The sequence below is a fragment of the Hetaerina americana genome, unplaced genomic scaffold (assembly GCF_022747635.1).
Source record: "Hetaerina americana unplaced genomic scaffold, ioHetAmer1.1.p SCAF_56, whole genome shotgun sequence".
NCBI lineage: Eukaryota > Metazoa > Arthropoda > Insecta > Odonata > Calopterygidae > Hetaerina > Hetaerina americana.
In genome coordinates, this window is record NW_027287161.1 from 1,359,402 (window position 1) to 1,376,763 (window position 17,362).

A 17,362-nucleotide genomic window follows, 5' to 3' on the forward strand; every position below is an offset into this window, starting at 1 on the left:
GCTCAATGGATCTTTTCACTTGTTACCCAGGGAAGGCACTCAGGGTCAGCACCTACTCTGCTTGAAACATTTCAAGTATCAGAAAGAGCAACTATATAAACATGAAGGGGTGCATAAATGTTGCATGATTTGGGAAGTCAGCAATCTAATCTGCAACTAGCCTCATCAGGCAACTACTACCATCATTTGATCATTCAGTTATGAGAACAATCATTTGATTTCATTGGACAAATTGAATACATTTGGCAGAAATTAAATGATGTATAAACTTAATGACTAAACCAGGAACACATGCCTACGCACCAGCTGAACAATGTGGAAGCCTGAAAACATACTTAAAGGAACTTTCACGTGACAGCTAATTAGAGGTAACTGGGTACTCTGGCATGTGCTTACGCTAAGAGTAATTATTTCCCACAGTGTCTTCATGACCTCCTTTACTAGAAACCAAAATTTAGCCAATTCGTGAGACAATCAGTGGAAGAGCAGTATTACTGGGTTGAAATTTCATTAAGGGTTTCTGTTCTTAAATATTTAGCATATATTTTATGGCAGAAATAAAAATAAAACATCACTTTTAAATGAAAAATTTCTGAAACGCTTTATTGAACTGTTAAGTGTTCATGAATATGAAGTATGCTGTGGAGGTAAAGACAGGTGTATGACTAGACTTATAATAAAACCTAAACTATTACAAATTCATCTTTTGTTGCAATAAAATTTTACATTCTAACTTATGCAAATTTAAAGATCAATCACACACCGATGATATGCATACATTGGACTTTTATGATGTGGGCATGGAGAAGGATGGAAAAAGTAGAGTACATAGAAAGGAAAACAAACAAAGCGGTACTAGGTGTAGTGAGAAAGGAAGAGAACTGTTAGGAGAATCCCTAAGGAGGCAGCATAAGTAGACAATATTGTTGAAAACATTGAATGGGAAGAAAATGGCGAAAAGGGGAGAATATTATGTAGATTAGAAAGAAGTAGGAAATGGATCGTAATGTTTGACTGGATCAAGAGATGTAGAATGTACGCCGGTTTGAAGAACAGTTTAATGTAGCATGGGTGGCTGGATTATCTTGGCAAATAAAGCAAACACTTAGCAATGTTAAGTGTGTCCATCAAAAACCAACCTTAGACAGTAGACTACCAACTTATTATAATAATACTACTGTGCAGCTATTTTGAAATTAAACATATTTTTAAGTGCCTACAAATCTACGGAATAAATGCCCTCTCAGTTATGGCAATACTAATATGGGGCTCATAAAAAGTCACTTATAAGTACGCTTATGCACATGGAATGGAGTAGATGGAGGGGATCATGAGAGCGGAGTGACTTAGGACCAAATTACCCACCCCAAGAGACTAGGTTTGAATTTCTGAGGTGGCAGATTTACTTGTGGTACCCAGATCCGCACTTGGAGTGCTTTGTATGGAGCACTTCAAGTGAGTACGCCATCCATTGGATAGGATGTTAAGCCGTCAACTTCTTGGTGCCAATTGTTAAGAGTACACTAATGTGAACAAGATTTCTCTTTTCCATTCCTCCATTCCCTGAATATCCCACCACTACCAAATTACCCACATATCCAAACGGTGCCAATTACCCTAGCTGATGGTGGCTTACTCTGATTACTAATAATAATACCTATCAAAGATGAGATATAAGTGAATGTATCTTTGATTGGAATGATGAGTGCAAATCATGGAGAGCCTAGGAATCTGCTATGCAATGAAAACTTACCAAGAGACCTCGATTCATCGTCAAAGAGTAAAGAATTTGAAGAACCCAAACCCAAAATTCAGCCAGTGTCTCGCTATTCTAGGCTATGTTGAAGGAAAGCTCAATGATTCAGTCTCGACTTCCATCAGGCAGTGAAAGACCTTATTTCAGCGGTGCCAAGAAAAAACTGGGGTCTCATTCCCGAGAGATAAGCTGCACGGGTATTATGTAGTGAGCACACAGCACAGAAGGACTCAATTTTTGAAAAGGTCACAACTCTCACATCAAAGCAAGGACAGCTTACATCCTGTGATGCAAAGTGGTAACTTTCTTCATATAAGTCCGCAATTAATGACGTCCAAACAAACATCATAAAAAAATATCAGAATGTATCTAGTAGTTAACTATTATATCAACAGACGTAAGACTGAGCCAATGAAGATGATAATGTTTGGCTTCTAGGCAAAAATTTTATTTATTTTCTTGTTCGATGACCAACTTTTTGAAACATATCTTTGAATTGAATTTACCACTGAAAATACCTTTCACCAGTCATATTTGACCAGCACAAAAAATCATTGATGACATAATTAAAGTTTGTGGTACATACAATTTGTAAGTGGCCAAGACATCAGGATGTGTTTGAGATTGATGATGAAGGGAATCATGGATAGACCGCTTTTTCACAGATGATTGGCAAAGTCCCAATTTTCACAAAAAACTTACATAACATTTGAAAAGCAGATGTTATACAATTCCTGAGACTGTAATATTATCAATTTTAGTGAATTCATTGCTATTAATAATTTTTGTGGCAAAGAATCAATTTTCAAAGCAAAACCATTCCTTTTATTGCATCACATTTGGAACTTATTGCTATTCATTAATCCATAATCATATTTGAACCAATGATAGGACTGAATTATTATCAAGGTGTCTTACCTCTCCGAGACTTTCCCACTCTTCGTGTCGGTGGTTGATCTGGGTCTTGCTTCTCTGAACCTCCAGCACCAGAAACTAATGTGGTTCCACTCGAACTGGGTGAAGCCCCGACAGGTGGCGTCCCTGTGTGCCTCATCTTGTCAGCATCCTCTTTCGTCGTAGGCACTGGCGGTGGTGCCAAAGATGGTGATCCTCCAACTCCAGACTTGTTATGCACATGAGGTGGAAGTGGATGATTTGCCGATGGAGATTGTTGTTGTTGTTTCGGAAGGCCTGTTATTTCCTCCAAACCCATACATGCTTTTATCAGCTCGGCCGCATTCTCCGAACACTTTCTCTTGATTGGCCTCGGTGTTCCCCCTTCGCTGGAGTCAGGAGTGGCACTCCGCCTGTGCTCCCGATCAGTTCTCCTGTGCCCAGACAGTGTCGCGTGCAAAGATTCTTCCTGCTCTTCTTTAGCTCCGACTGACGACGCTCCACTACTCTCCGATTCCTGACGTTTTCGCTTACTTGCACGAGGTATGGGACTGAGTTTGCTCACTGTGTTTGTTTTAGGACTACACTTGACAACTGTGGAGCCTGAGGCAGCTACGGATTCATCATCCTTGTGGTCCTTGGGGCTTACCTTAGGAGTGGAGCGGGAAACTAGAGGAGAACCCTCCCGCATGACTTTAGTCCCTGACACACCTCCATCGGGGCTAACCAACCGCGTGCTTGACCTGGTATTCCTGCCGACTATGTGACCCCCAGCAGGAGCATTCCTCTTCTCCTCCGACTCTGCTTCAGTAGGAATTTCTATTAATAACTGCTCAAGGCGCTTCTCCTTTCCTTTATTACGAGACACATAGTTATGATCCCCACCTGATTCTTTTGGTATATCTGAACTTCCAATCAGGTCATTACTCGCAACTATGGCTTCAAGCGAAATACTATCACCTTCTGCTGACTTCTCATCGTGCAGCAAACTCTCGATGACCTCTGTGATGGACGACTGAGATTCCTTCTTTGACTGTGATCTATTTACAGATGAATCAAGTCCCTCCAAATCAAGAAGATTTTGCCCATCGTCTAGCGAAGGGGAAGGAGTTTCACGGTGCTTTTCAGGGTTGGAATATGTGTAGAGTGGTGGAGTGATACGAATGGGCTGGGGATCTTCTAACGTAGGGGAGGATATTGCTGAGGGTGGAGTCTTATTGCCACTGCTGCCGAGGGAACATTCTTTTGAGTCCGAGTCAAACGAGCGTTTGCCATAAAGCTCATCTGCACCAGACCACCGCACACCAGATGAGTGACCCACACCTGTGGCACTTGCAGTCGTCACCGCGATTATAGTCCCAGAACTTGCCAAATCCTTCTGTGTTCCACCACTATGGATGGGAGGCACATCACGAGACTCAGCCTGTTCCATTGGCTGCGACACCATGTTAATAAGAGAAGGGGATGTACTTGTAACCACAACAGACTTCACAACAACAGCAGTGACACCTTGAGGAGAAGGTCCACCACCACTAACAACTCCACCCTGACCAACAACCGATGCTGCTGAACCGGGTCCTTTCATTGGGGATACCTTGGAAACCAAAACTTTCACAGGACTTGCAGTGGTAGGGAGAAGGGCCATCGTTCCACCACCTGCTCCCCCACCTTTGGTACCTGCTTCACTTTTTGGTATGCTGACCTCCAAAAGAGTTTTAGTGGCTCCTCCTCCTTGACTTTGACCCTGCCCTCCCTTGGGTAAGGTAACTAATTTTATGGGTACCATTTTGGCACCAGGTGGTACACTAAATGAGGTGGATCCAACGGGTCTCCCACCAGTTGTGGTGGCAGCAATAACAGATGCAGACTGACTAAGGGTAACACCGGGTTGGATAGCAAAAACTGTTGTAGTAGTTGCAGGGATGGAGGTTTGATTTGATAACTGTAAAGAAGGCGCTCGAGATATCTCCACAGGTGCAGCGGTTGGTAATTGAGTCCGGGATGCCACTGTGGTTACAACAGGGGCAACAGTCCCTTCTGCACTTTTCAGTACTTCACTTTCGGAGTTTTCAACACTGCACACTTCACTAGACCCTTTTGCTTCCTTAGTCTCATTATTATCACTCAGGGTGGGCAATTTGAAAGTCTCATATGACTTCCCTACAGAGGTGACTGTTTTTGCAGAATGTGTTGCGGGTGAATCCACTGACTGATTGGATGGGACAGGAGTTGAGGAAGTGGAGGTTGGTGTGACCGATGGTGATGTGGAGGTTAAGAGCAAAGGGGCAGTTGTTACGGAGGCAGCTGAGGATGTAATGGGAGGAGGTAGAGATGATGACGAGGAAGTTGGTAAAGGTGCAGGTGTCGAAAGCTGATTCGTACCAGAAAGTGAAGGCGGGAGTGAACAGGGTGGATTGGTCCCAGGAGCTTCATCTACTTGACCTCCAGCATCATCCATCTTTGCTCCCTTCGCATCTGCTACAGAGCTGCCTTTTCCAGACTGCTCCGATGCAACCTCTCCACTAGTTTCCTTCCTCTCCAACTGATTCTCACCGCTATCTTGAGGTGTGCCTGCATATGAAGGTGATGCTTGCCCCTTGCTGGGATGGGAGGTCTTGGAGGATTCTTCAGAAGGGGGAGATGTTCCATCCGATGTTGCTGTTTTCGAGGCAACTGAAGCTCCATTTGAAGGCACTGAAGTGTTTTTAGGGGGATTAATGGGAACAGAAACAGAGCTCACAGCTGGGCTAGAAACCACAGGTGGCTTATCACAACAGGACTCGGGTTCCTTTTCTTCCTTGCGACAAGGACTTTCCCCTTGGTTAGGGCTCTTCTCCGAGAGAGCATCCATTGACTCAATTCCAGAGTCTTCACCCTGAGTGTTACCTCCACCCTCCTCCCTGTTTGTTCCAGCAGGGCTCTCCGATCCCCTCTCCACTCCTTTTTCAATACTCCCATTAGCTGCAACAGTGACTGCCTTGGCTGACAAAACCAAGTCTGCCACGATCGGTGGAACGGGTGATTCCACAGCATTCTTAGCAGGATCAGTGATTGATTGCTCTGGAGGTAAATCTTCACACTTTAATGAAGAAGCAACACAAATTAATATCACAACCGCAAGCAAAAAAAATGAAAAATAAAAGCAGCACTTTGAGTATTGGAAAACCATGGGTCATGAGAATAGATGGCTCAACGTAGAAAACAGGTTTTTCTGATAGAGAAAGAAACCTACTTTTAAATTATGATTCATAAGCTATGAATATCAACATTGTTACGATCAATGATTCATAATCACATCATTTATACAATCTGTAAATTAACTATCATATTAAAAAATGGAAAAAATAGATCAATGAATTGTAATGAAAGCTCCCATTGCATCAAACAAGTTATTAGCAGAGTATCTATAGGCCTCCTGCTGATCAGAATACAAGTATAAAAAAGTCACCAAACAATTTCAGGAAATGTCATCACAGCCTATATGCTGTCAGTCAAGATTTATCTGGAAAAATAAGCCAGACTTCCATTTTGGTCCAAATATAGTGCTTTCCCTCTACACTTCTAAGTTTATTTTCAAACCTACTCTTGGGTGTGAAGACAGTTCACCACCATATTTTCTGTACAAATATATTTATTGAATTAGAGTGGAAGCTATAGTTTGACTTGAAATGGTACTTAACATAGCAATAGAGTTTCAGTATATTGAACTCCACATTTACATGAACTATTGCCCGATTACAAGAACTTACCACAAAGGGTGTTTCACAATGGAATTCTTGAGAAATGGGCGATTTTAACTGCTGAGCTGGTAACTGAGATGGACGCTCCACTGCTTTCTCCTCTGAACTTTTCTCTGTTCCTATGAAGTGAGGAGAAGTTTTACCCATTACCCGATGCTCTTTCTTTATCATGGCCATTGTCTCTTCAATTATAGCTTTCCTGAGATGCTGGTGCACCTGCTGGACTTTGATATCCTTCTTTGGTGAAGATGGCAAGGAACGCTTGGCATTCAAGTCCACCGATGGCATCATTTGAGGATTTTTTATCTTCATATCCCTGACCGACGAGGGCGTGGGATTTTTCCCCTTAAGGTCCAAAGAAATAGACGAAACTTTTGATTTCATCTCAGCAGGTAAAGGGGATGGAGAGGGGTTTAAGGGAGGTGAGTTAGCAGGTGACTTGGATGGTTCTCTCTTCTCCGAAGGAGCACCAGCTTGGCTGACCTTTGCTGTAGATTTGTCTACCAACCTACCTCCACCACCACCCATCACACCTACCAATGAAGCTTTGCCAGCTTTGGCCTTGTCAAGGGCCATTTTCTTGACACTAGAGAATGATTGGCCTTGACTTAACCCCCTGGTCTTTTCACTGCATCCCGATTCACCTTTCCTATTCACACTCACTGTATGGGATTCCAATCCTTTATCGTTTATGCAGTTGGGTCCTGATTTACCAGACATTAAAGGCATGGTCACCTTACCGTGAGTCACGTCATTGGGGATTTGGACCATGCCAACAGTCCTATTGGGAGTTTTGGATGACGATGGGACATTGGTGATGGTGCTACTTCCAGTAGCCGAGGTGATGGGTAAGGACACAGGAGGGAGAACTGCACTAGAGCCTGCAGGGGGCCTTGAGGGATTCTGTAGCACATTTTCTACTTTGCTGTGAGAACTGTTCTTTGATTCACTAACATTACTGGAGGATATGTCCCTATTAAACATTAACCCACTGCCACTAACAATATCTCTTTTTTGTCTGTCCACCTTTGGTGGGTAAACAAGACCATCTAATTTCTGAGTAGATGACACTGACGAATGAGTGTGTTCAGATATCACAGGTTCACTTGGCTTGAAAGGTGATGGCACATGAAGGTGTTCCTTCTTTACTGGTCCACTGGAGGTTGTTTCCTGAGTAAGAGTTTGACTGGAGGAAGGCAATGGACTGCTACTCTTTGTGGCCCTCGATATCACCTTCACAGCTAATAATGCACCCTGAGAGTCTGGAAGAGAAAATATCATCGATAAAATTAATAATAGGCACATCTTTGAATGAAATCAGGAACTAATGTCCATGCAAAAAGTAAAGGAGTTTTTTTAGATATTCAAGTTCGGTATGTCATACCTAAATAACACATGGTGCGTTATTAAAAAACCAACAGATCGACTTTTATTTCTACCTTCAGTATAATAAATTTAAAACATAAAAAATTCTATTGCAACATCCACTGGGACTAAGAACAATGATTCATCTTTGCAGCTAAAAAAAATTGTACCTCTTTTTACTTGTAGATAGAAACAGATCAGTACGCCAACATAACACTTTCACAGAGACGAGATGAATTACTATTTATAACATTTGCAAATACATTTAAATTATAAAATTAATATATAATATATAACTACTAAATGTGTCAATACATGACATCTATGCATAATTAATGAATATAATGGCACTCAATTGCAATCGGCAATGCATAACCACAAATGGCATTGCTATTGGATACTCCCTGCTGCCACAGTGACACAGGTTACCATTTATGCACTCCAAGAGGGTTTATTCCCAATGCATAATGGAGTCATTGCAAATGTAATCCCATTAGCTGCAGTAGAAGTCCTACAACACATTCCTTTAAAAGGGCCATCTGAATGGCAAAGGTTACTTTTTATGAACTGAGGCAGGGATAAAAACAATAGCATTGGCATATAGTTTGCAAAATCAAGCCTGGATTTCCTGCAATTCAACTAATATAGGAGAAGGAAGTCCTTCAGATAAAAAGGGAGTGAGAGGTTTTAATGATAAAAACACCAACAAAAAAAGCACCCTGGAGCCTCAAAACAATACGCCACTATACATATTTCACATCAAAATTTAAACCTTGATGAGGGCACAAAATTTCAAAACCATGGTTAGTGAATTAAAACTATACCGCAAAAATTTACTTGGTGGTGTTATAATGGATATTGCAAATTTTCTCTGAGTGACGACTGAACTTTTATCTAGAGGTTTGTTGGAAACACCTAAGATGCTGGGGAAAACTATACATACAAATATATCCAAGCTTCATACTTTGAAGTTTCTGTAATTACTGGTGATATTGGGGAATTTTTGACAAATATAAACCAAGTGAATATGAATAGTACTCAAATCTTCAAAATGTACCAAAAAATTACCTTTCTTTTTAAATCCGCCAAAGGTAGTTTAGATCATCCATGACAATGACAAGATATGGTATTACATAATTAGCCATTTGATATTCTATAAAGGCGAACCAGTGATAGCGTGTTCGACTTTCATACTGAGGGTCGCAGGTTCGAGACCATAGCATGGAGAATATTTTTTTGGCTATTTTGTCGACAAATATTTAACAGCAAAACAGTGACAACTTTTACACGCAACACAAAATGACCCCACTACTGAAAGGAAGCAGCTCTCAGCAGAAGGCATCGATGGCGCAGACCAGTGCGGCTTCAACAGCCACCGCTTTGGGCAAGAGTGAAGTTCACGGAATCGGCAGAAGTACTGCGATGTGGAAAGCAACGGGAAACCACCGCATTAGTCTCCTGGGGAGGTGCAGCCCTACACTCCATCTACTTATGACATGATGACATCATTCCCAGTTAAATATTCAGGAGGTAAAATAGTCCATTTATAGTCACTGCTGAGAAGGGTACATCGGTCAGGAAAGACAGATAAAGGATACGGGCATGGAATGTAAGATCCTCAGGGGTCGGCGGAAAGCTGGCAAATGCCAAGATAGAAATGGAGAGGCTGGGTATAGATATCCCGGGGGTTAGTGAGATCAAATGATGGGAGCAGACGACTAATGGAGTGACGGATATCAATTAACATACTCAGGAGACAACTGGTAGGTTGCAGGCGTAATACTGAAGGATGAATGGGGCAGAATAGTAGAGGCAATATTGCCATATAACGAGAGAATTCTGATGGTGAAGCTGGAAGGAGAACCCACGGACACTGCGATCATGTAAGTATACATATATGTTGACGCCTAGCCATACAGAAGAAGAAATAGTAGAAGTGTCCTAGCAAATGGAAGAAGTCCGAAGACAGGTGAAGTAGAATGAAAATCTCATCATAATGGGAGACTGGAACTCAGTCGTAGGAAAAGGACGAAGCGTCGGAAATTTTGGGCAAAGAAAATGGAACGCCAAAGGACAAAGACTAGTGGGGTTATGGTATTAGCTATCACACTCTTCGAACAGCAGAGGAACACATCGAAGGAGGCACACATGGAAGAGGGGATATCGCAAGATACCAAATAGACAACATACTAGTAAGAAGGAGATACAGGACCATGTGAAGCAGTGCAAGAGCTACCCCAGTGCAGACTGATGTAGCGATCACAACCTAGTAATTATGAAGAGCCAACTTTGCCACAGAAAAATTAAGAAGACCAAAAAGGTGGGACTCAAAATTGCTGGTGGAAAAAGACATAAGAGAAAGATTCACCACTGCCATTGACAGCAAACTAGTTGATGAAGGAGAAAGGAGCAGAGATGGGATGAACTGAAGAGGACAATCTCAGACTATGCAATAGAGCAACTGGTGAGAAAGAGAGTCGACAGGAAGAAACCATGGATCACGATGGAGATAAGGGAACTAATAGATGAAAGAAGAAAATAAAAGAATGCCAGGAATGATGATGAGGAAAGGCTCCACAAGACGCTTAAAAACCAAGTCAACCGAGAATGCAAAAAGGCTAGGGAGAATTGGATAGAAGGCTGGGGTGAGGGAATCAACATAAATATGAACAAGGGAAACACCGACACAGCATACAAACTGGAGAGGAAATATTTTGAATAAAGGAAAATGGAAAGTAACATCAGGGATGTAAACAGGTAGATACTGATAGAAGGTGAAGATATTGGCAATAGATGGAATCAATACATTGAAGAACTCTACCATGGTCCGAGGCCACTGAAAGAAAACCTGATGAAGGCCGAGATTGAAATGGATGACGAAAACCAGGGCCCATATATACTGAGGAGCGAAATCGATAAAGAAGAAATAGATCCTAAGAAAAACAAAGCTCCTGGAGAAGACGAAATCGACAGAGACATCATCAAGGCACTCCGAAACAAAGCCAAGGACAATATGTATGGAACATGGTACAAGCAAAGAAGAGAGTATATGGCAAAAAATACCAGGAAGGAAGCCAATTAGCATCAGGTAGGGTAGGATAGAGGGCTGCAGTCAACCAATCTTAGGATTAAAAGACCAATGATGATGGTTCTACTTATAATAATAGGTCGATTGTAGACAGTTTAAATAAATTCAAAACGGGTATGTGAAAAAATTTATTATTGTTATAATTTAAGACATTCTAAAAAATAACATGCAATTGGGTCTTCATATTCTTTGTGGCAAAAAGCAACAAATTTTCATTAAAATTGGGTCATATTCATTTTATCCACATGCTATTACTAGGTGTTCTAAGTGATTCACTTGCATTTCAGCAGAAAAAAACAAATTCACCTCATCATTTGGTTAAAAAATAGTTGGTCCTAAATAAGAACACTCATACTATTTAAATAGTAATATACATCCAACTATTATTCTATTACAAGGTCTTTAAACCTAATTTGTCTTATGCTAAAGAAATGATCACTACCCCTGTAATTACTAAAAATAGGGACACTGGAAATGCAAATCAATTCATCTATCACCAAAACAGAACTTTCACAGATACATCACACAAGAGGGCCATAGGTTAACAACCATTCTGCAGCATTTTAACAACCTGCATTATACCTGTACAATTACAGACTGTTGGTCATAAAAAACTGATGATATAGTACAAATTACCACAATGACTGTGATAAATAATGACATTAAGAAGGTCATCACTTTACAGTACAAAATCTACAGTATGAAATGTTTGTGTGTGGATGTACTTGCATTGCACGTTGGATGTGCATGTATATTACATGGATGCTTACAGCTTGCAATTGAGATTCACTTAAAAAAAGCAATTGGATGAGAAGCTAAGCATTTACATATTGTTTAATCCTTAAGAGTTTAGCATTTAAGTATTCGTTTATTCAGATTCACCTTTCAAAATTGTGAATTTGAGTCCCATTGGTCATGAGATTGCCTTACCTACTTCAATACATACATGAAATTGAAAAATAATTCACTATCAGGGCAAACATTCACATGATACTGAAAAACTAAAAAATTTGTTTCAGTGAATTCTTTGGAAAATATCTATCAAGGGGCAGGAGAATATCTTTTTTAAATAGAGAATATCTCATTTTTATCTTCATTTAATTCATTCATATTATCAATAAATTAATCTTGGTTCAATTCAGTAAAGCCATGTTTTTTTTTCTATTTTAAGAAATAAAAGAAAAAATATCAGCAGAAGAAATACATCGCTAGCTGAGAAATTACAATAACTGAAAAAAGTTGTTAAATCAAACCACAAGCATCAATGTTCAGGACACTGACGTTATGGACACACAAAATATGTCCATGTACAATCTGTGAAAGTTTCCGCTGCATATCATACATTGATTGTTAACAGCTTTTTTTAAAATTGTGACTAACATTATTCAACAACTAAAAAAGTACTTTTTGAATGATTTGTAGGATTGAACCAGGAAGCCTAGATGCAAAGTAACTTTTGCTGGTGGTATGTCATAGAATTTTATAAGCCCTAACAACTTCATTTTCACCCCCAAAGCCAGTTATGAGTGATTGAAGGGCATATATGTATCTTACATGTTTCAATATAAAAAACACACCAACATTTTTGCAAGAGATTCAACTGTACTTCAGTAAGGGATTTCCAGATAAATCTTTTCACATTCTGATAATGAACATGATATGTGTATTAAAATGTGTCAGAGTAAATTGTTGCATCAGTGAACATATATTTCCAATAGTGTTAACAGGTATTCACTTGTAAAGGCAAATATGAAAATATCAATACAAATCAACTTCATAAATGAGTAGCTGAGTTAATTTTTTAGTCATTACTTTGAAGAAAAATGGCCAATGTGTGGTACTTAGCATACTTAGCAATTAGGGGTGTTGATTAACTGTTATATGCAAAGGTAACCATCACCTCCTTTAATCACACATGCTAACTGCGTTGCACTAAATGATGCAACAAGTACTTTTGAACATTTTTCTTTTTCCATTTTAGCAACAAATATCATTACAATATATTTACGATTTATACAGTATACTGGCCACAAATTAGGATTATATAAAATTTAATTGTATTTTCCACTAATTTTATTAGGATTATATAAAATTTAATTGTATTTTCCACTAATTTTAATCATTATAGATTTTACACCAAGTAACTATACACATTTCATCATCAGCAACCTCTTGGCTCTGGATCAGAGTTTACAAATTTAAGGTTTATGCCCCACAGGGGACAAAATGGAATACTTATAATGGGGAACAATAAGAAATGATATTATGGCCACCTCTTCAACCAATGTTATAAAACATATTCTGTTTTCAATGAATTTTACATTAATTGCAGAAATAGTTGTTTTACTTATATTCCTATTTATTCAAAATTCTAATACATGCAATAAGTCTTCAGAATTTGGTTGGCTGTACTATGCTAGGAGAGGCTTTGAAATCTCTGAAGCATTGAAGAGTGACATGATCCTGAAGAAGTTTGGGAAACAATGATCTACAAGAATAATGTTTCCCTAGATATAACACTTAAAATATTCAAACCAATGCCTATGTATATCATTGTGGTATCCATTTCATTCACCTGTTTCACCTAAACGCATTATAAATTCACTTCTCAAAGACAAAAATAATACCAATGTTGTCTTCACATAAAAATGGCACAAATTACACCCTGACACCATACCCTTCCGAAACACCTAAACAAATTCTTGATTTCATAACAACACATACACAACCTTTACATAACTAATCAACATGGTAATAAATATAAAGTATGGAATAGCACAAATCATGAAAAAACACAAAAACTTTTAACTAATCATAATTAAAGAAATATCCCTGAAATAATCATTATTCCTTTTTACTGAGTGTATAAAAACATTGGGTTGCCATTGCAAATTACTTTTATTACCTAGGTACACCACCCACAATTCAGTCCCATAATTTCATTTAAATAGACAAAAAATGAAGCTAATCACTTAACTGTAAGTGCCTGATTGCTAAGGGTTGCTCTTTCTCTATGTTTCTACTACCTTGATCAAAAATTTCCCGGAATTTATTCAGAAAATTAAAAATACAAGTTTATTCATCTAAATCTATATTGTCCCCTTCAAAGTAATCCCCATCGACTGCAACACACTTATGCCAGCGCTTGATCCAATCCTCGAAACATTTTTTATATTCGGTTTTCGGTATGTCCATCAGTGCTTCCTGCGATTTTTCCATTACTTCCTCTCGGCTGCTAAAACGCGTTCCCCGTAATGGTTTTTTAACTCGATTGAACAGAAAGAAGTCACAGGGAGCCAAATCAGGTGAATTCGGTGGCTGTTGGATGATATTTGTTGCATTTTTCGTCAAAAAATTACGAATAATGATAGCACTGTGCGACGGTGCGTTATCATGGTGCAAAATCCACGAGTTTTCTGCCCACATTTCTGGTCTCTTTCGGCGAATTGCTTCACGCAAACGTCTCATAACGCCCAAATAATACTCTTTGTTTACTGTCTGGCCTTCTGGCAAAAATTCATGATGCACTACACCGTTGTAATCCATGAAAACCGTCAGCATTGCCTTCTTTTTTGACTGAAAACGACGTGGTTTTTTTGGTCTCGGCTCATTTGGTGAACGCCATTCACTTGCCTGATGTCTGGATTGCGTGTCGTACTCATAAACCCACGTCTCGTCTCCAGTAATGATCCTTTTGATGAATGTGGGATCGGATTCAGCCTCGCAAATCATGTCTTTTGCGACGTCAACACGGTCTCTTTTTTGCATGAAATTGAGGTCTTTTGGCACCAACTTTGCTGCTACACGACGGAAACCCAAATCATTAACCACAATGTCTTGGGCGGATCCATAGGCAATGTTCAAGTCCTCCGCTATTTCTCTGATGGTTAATTTGCGGTTATTGACCAACATTTCTTTTACTTTATCAATTTTTTCACCGACTTTCGATGTCGATGGTCTGCCACTGCGTTCATCATCTTCGATTGACTCACGACCACTTCTGAACCGCTCGTGCCACTGGTAAACGACAGTTTTTTTTAGAGAATCATTGCCGAAACACTTTTCCAACATTTCCAACGTCCGTGCGCCACTAAATCCGTTTTTTACGCAAAATTTAATACAAGTTCGTTGTTGCAAATTTAAATCCATTTCTGACATTGTAAAAAATCGCCAACACACACAGAGATAGATGTACTCTTGGCTACGTAACTTTTGCAAATGTCAAGTTATGACACTAAGATTTAAAGGGAATATCAACAACAGATGTACCAATTTAACAAAAAAAACAGAACTCAAATCGGAACGATGGGAGCGCCACACGGTGGTTATTCCGGGAACTTTTTGATCAAGGTAGTATGTTTGCTGCCTCAAATTATTGCAAACAAGCATGTCAATTCACCAAAAAAAGAATTGAAGCTACATAAAATTGTGTAAATTTAACATTAGAATGTATAAGTGTTAAAGAAAGGCTTAAATCTTGCTCTCATCAAAATGAGACCAGGTTAGAAAGATATCTGATGAGAGTAAGTCTTAAATTTGATGCTCCTTTAAACAATAAGGTGTACCAACAAAGGAAAAAATTTCCCAGCATGTTAAAAAGAAACAATAATGCTAAGATAATGAGTGATTGGAATGTTGTGGCTTAAGATGGTACAGATAGAACCAGCTCTAGGAAGTTCTCACGGGTAAACATGAATGCTAAAACAGAATCATTACTGGACTTTACAAAATGATCAATCCTGGGAGAGCCAACACAACAACAAGCACTATTAATACACCAATACATACAATATCTAAACAGAAGAGATTCAGATATAAAATTGAAAATATCCAGAACATATACGTACAAGAAGCTGTCCACTAGAAAAAATAATTAGTGGCCATAACATTTTAGTCACGGTCGGCTACCTGAACTTAGAAGATGAAAAAAGGCATAATTATGATGTCATGAAACATTTAATATGATTAGAGCCTGAAACACAAAAGTAGGCAAAGGGCAAGATGGTAGCGCAATAAGGCATAGCACCAAGAAATGGCTGGGAGGAGATGGCAGTTAATTCCTATTCCAAAAAAGGAAGTCAATCATAAGCGAGAACCAAAGAATAATAAATTTGATCTCACCATGGCTAACATGGCTCTCATGACTATCAATACAAGGATAGTGAGCAGGGTGTAATATTTCTTGGTGAATTATCAATCTGGTTTCAGGAAGGGAAATATACATGTGATACCATAGCAGTAATGAGGCTACTAACAGAGATGAACATGGAATAAAATCAGGATGTATTTGCTTGTTTCGTAGATATTGAGTAGGCATTCATATGGTAGATTGGGTGGGAGTAATTCAGGCACTGAAGAAAACTAAGTGGATTGGAAGAATAGGTGATTTATCCGCAACCTGTACCGGTCAGACTGCTCAGGTGTGAGTGGCAGATGGCGAGTCATGATGGGCAGCATTAGGAGGGAGTAAAACAAAGGTGACCATTACATCAATAGTGCTTTTCAATGTATATGTAAAGGAAATGCTTCAAGAGGAATGGAAAAATGGGAGATTGGAATATAAGTTGATGCACAATTCATAAAATCAGTTGGGTATGTGGATGATCACATCTTAGTTTGCCAGTCTCAGCCAATAGATTACAAGCAAAAGAACTGCTGAGCACATTGGAAAGTCAGTACAATAGCATGTGATCACAATCCATATAAACAAAACAAATAATATGCAGCAGTCCAGAAAGAGGTAAGCTAAATTAAGCAAGTAGGAGTTCATAAACCAGATGGAAGTTATCTATTTCAGAAGTTTTTTCGATCAAAATGGTCAAAGTAATAAGGAACTAAGAATTGTGTAAGACGAAAAATGTTTCAAAACGCTGAAAAAGGATGCTAAAAAATGGCTAATTACACCTATATGAAGTGTGGTGATGTAGGGTGCAGAAATATGATCGATTTAAGCAAGGTACAAGGCATAGACTGGAGGCTTTTGAAATTTAGGAGTGGAGAAGTTGAAATAAACATAAGGGAAGCAAATGAGGAAGTACTAAATATGATGGGGAAGGAGAGGGGATTGTTGGGAGAAATCCAAATGAGGCAGGAGAGATGGATGCAGAGAATTACAATGGGATATTGATAGGAGAGGAGAAGGTTTGGCAAGGGAAGGGATAGGGATAGGATAGGCATACAGGAAAATAACTGATTCCATCACAGAGATAAAAAAAGCACAGCAATTATGTCAACAAGGTCACTTCAGAAAGATGGAAAGCTTGAGAGATAATAGAAGCTACAATAAGTAATGCAGTTAGACAAGGATTCAACCTCCTCATGGCATTGATTAAAATGTACTTGAAAGAGGTAATAAATGAAGCAAATGGAATAGGTATCAAAGAAAGTCCAGATGAAAGAGGAAGAAATTAACATACTTAATCACACATATGCCTTTAATACAGAATCAAGAAGAACATTCTTGAATTAAAAAAAATTTTTTATCAGGATCTAATGTAGAATAACTCAAGCTAAGCTACT

General features: G+C 39.1%; 1 protein-coding gene across 1 annotated transcript in view; it reads right to left on the reverse strand.

Moving 5' to 3' along the window:
- LOC139694824 (streptococcal hemagglutinin-like) overlaps positions 1-17,362 on the reverse strand; it is a 60,110-nt gene that overhangs the window by 26,503 nt on the left and 16,245 nt on the right. The window contains exons 6-7 of the mRNA XM_071593342.1: positions 6,400-7,652; positions 2,675-5,729 (exon numbers count right to left, since the gene is read on the reverse strand). Of these exons, the coding sequence (XP_071449443.1) occupies positions 2,675-5,729; positions 6,400-7,652 (4,308 nt within the window). The remainder of the gene's footprint in view (positions 1-2,674; positions 5,730-6,399; positions 7,653-17,362) is intronic.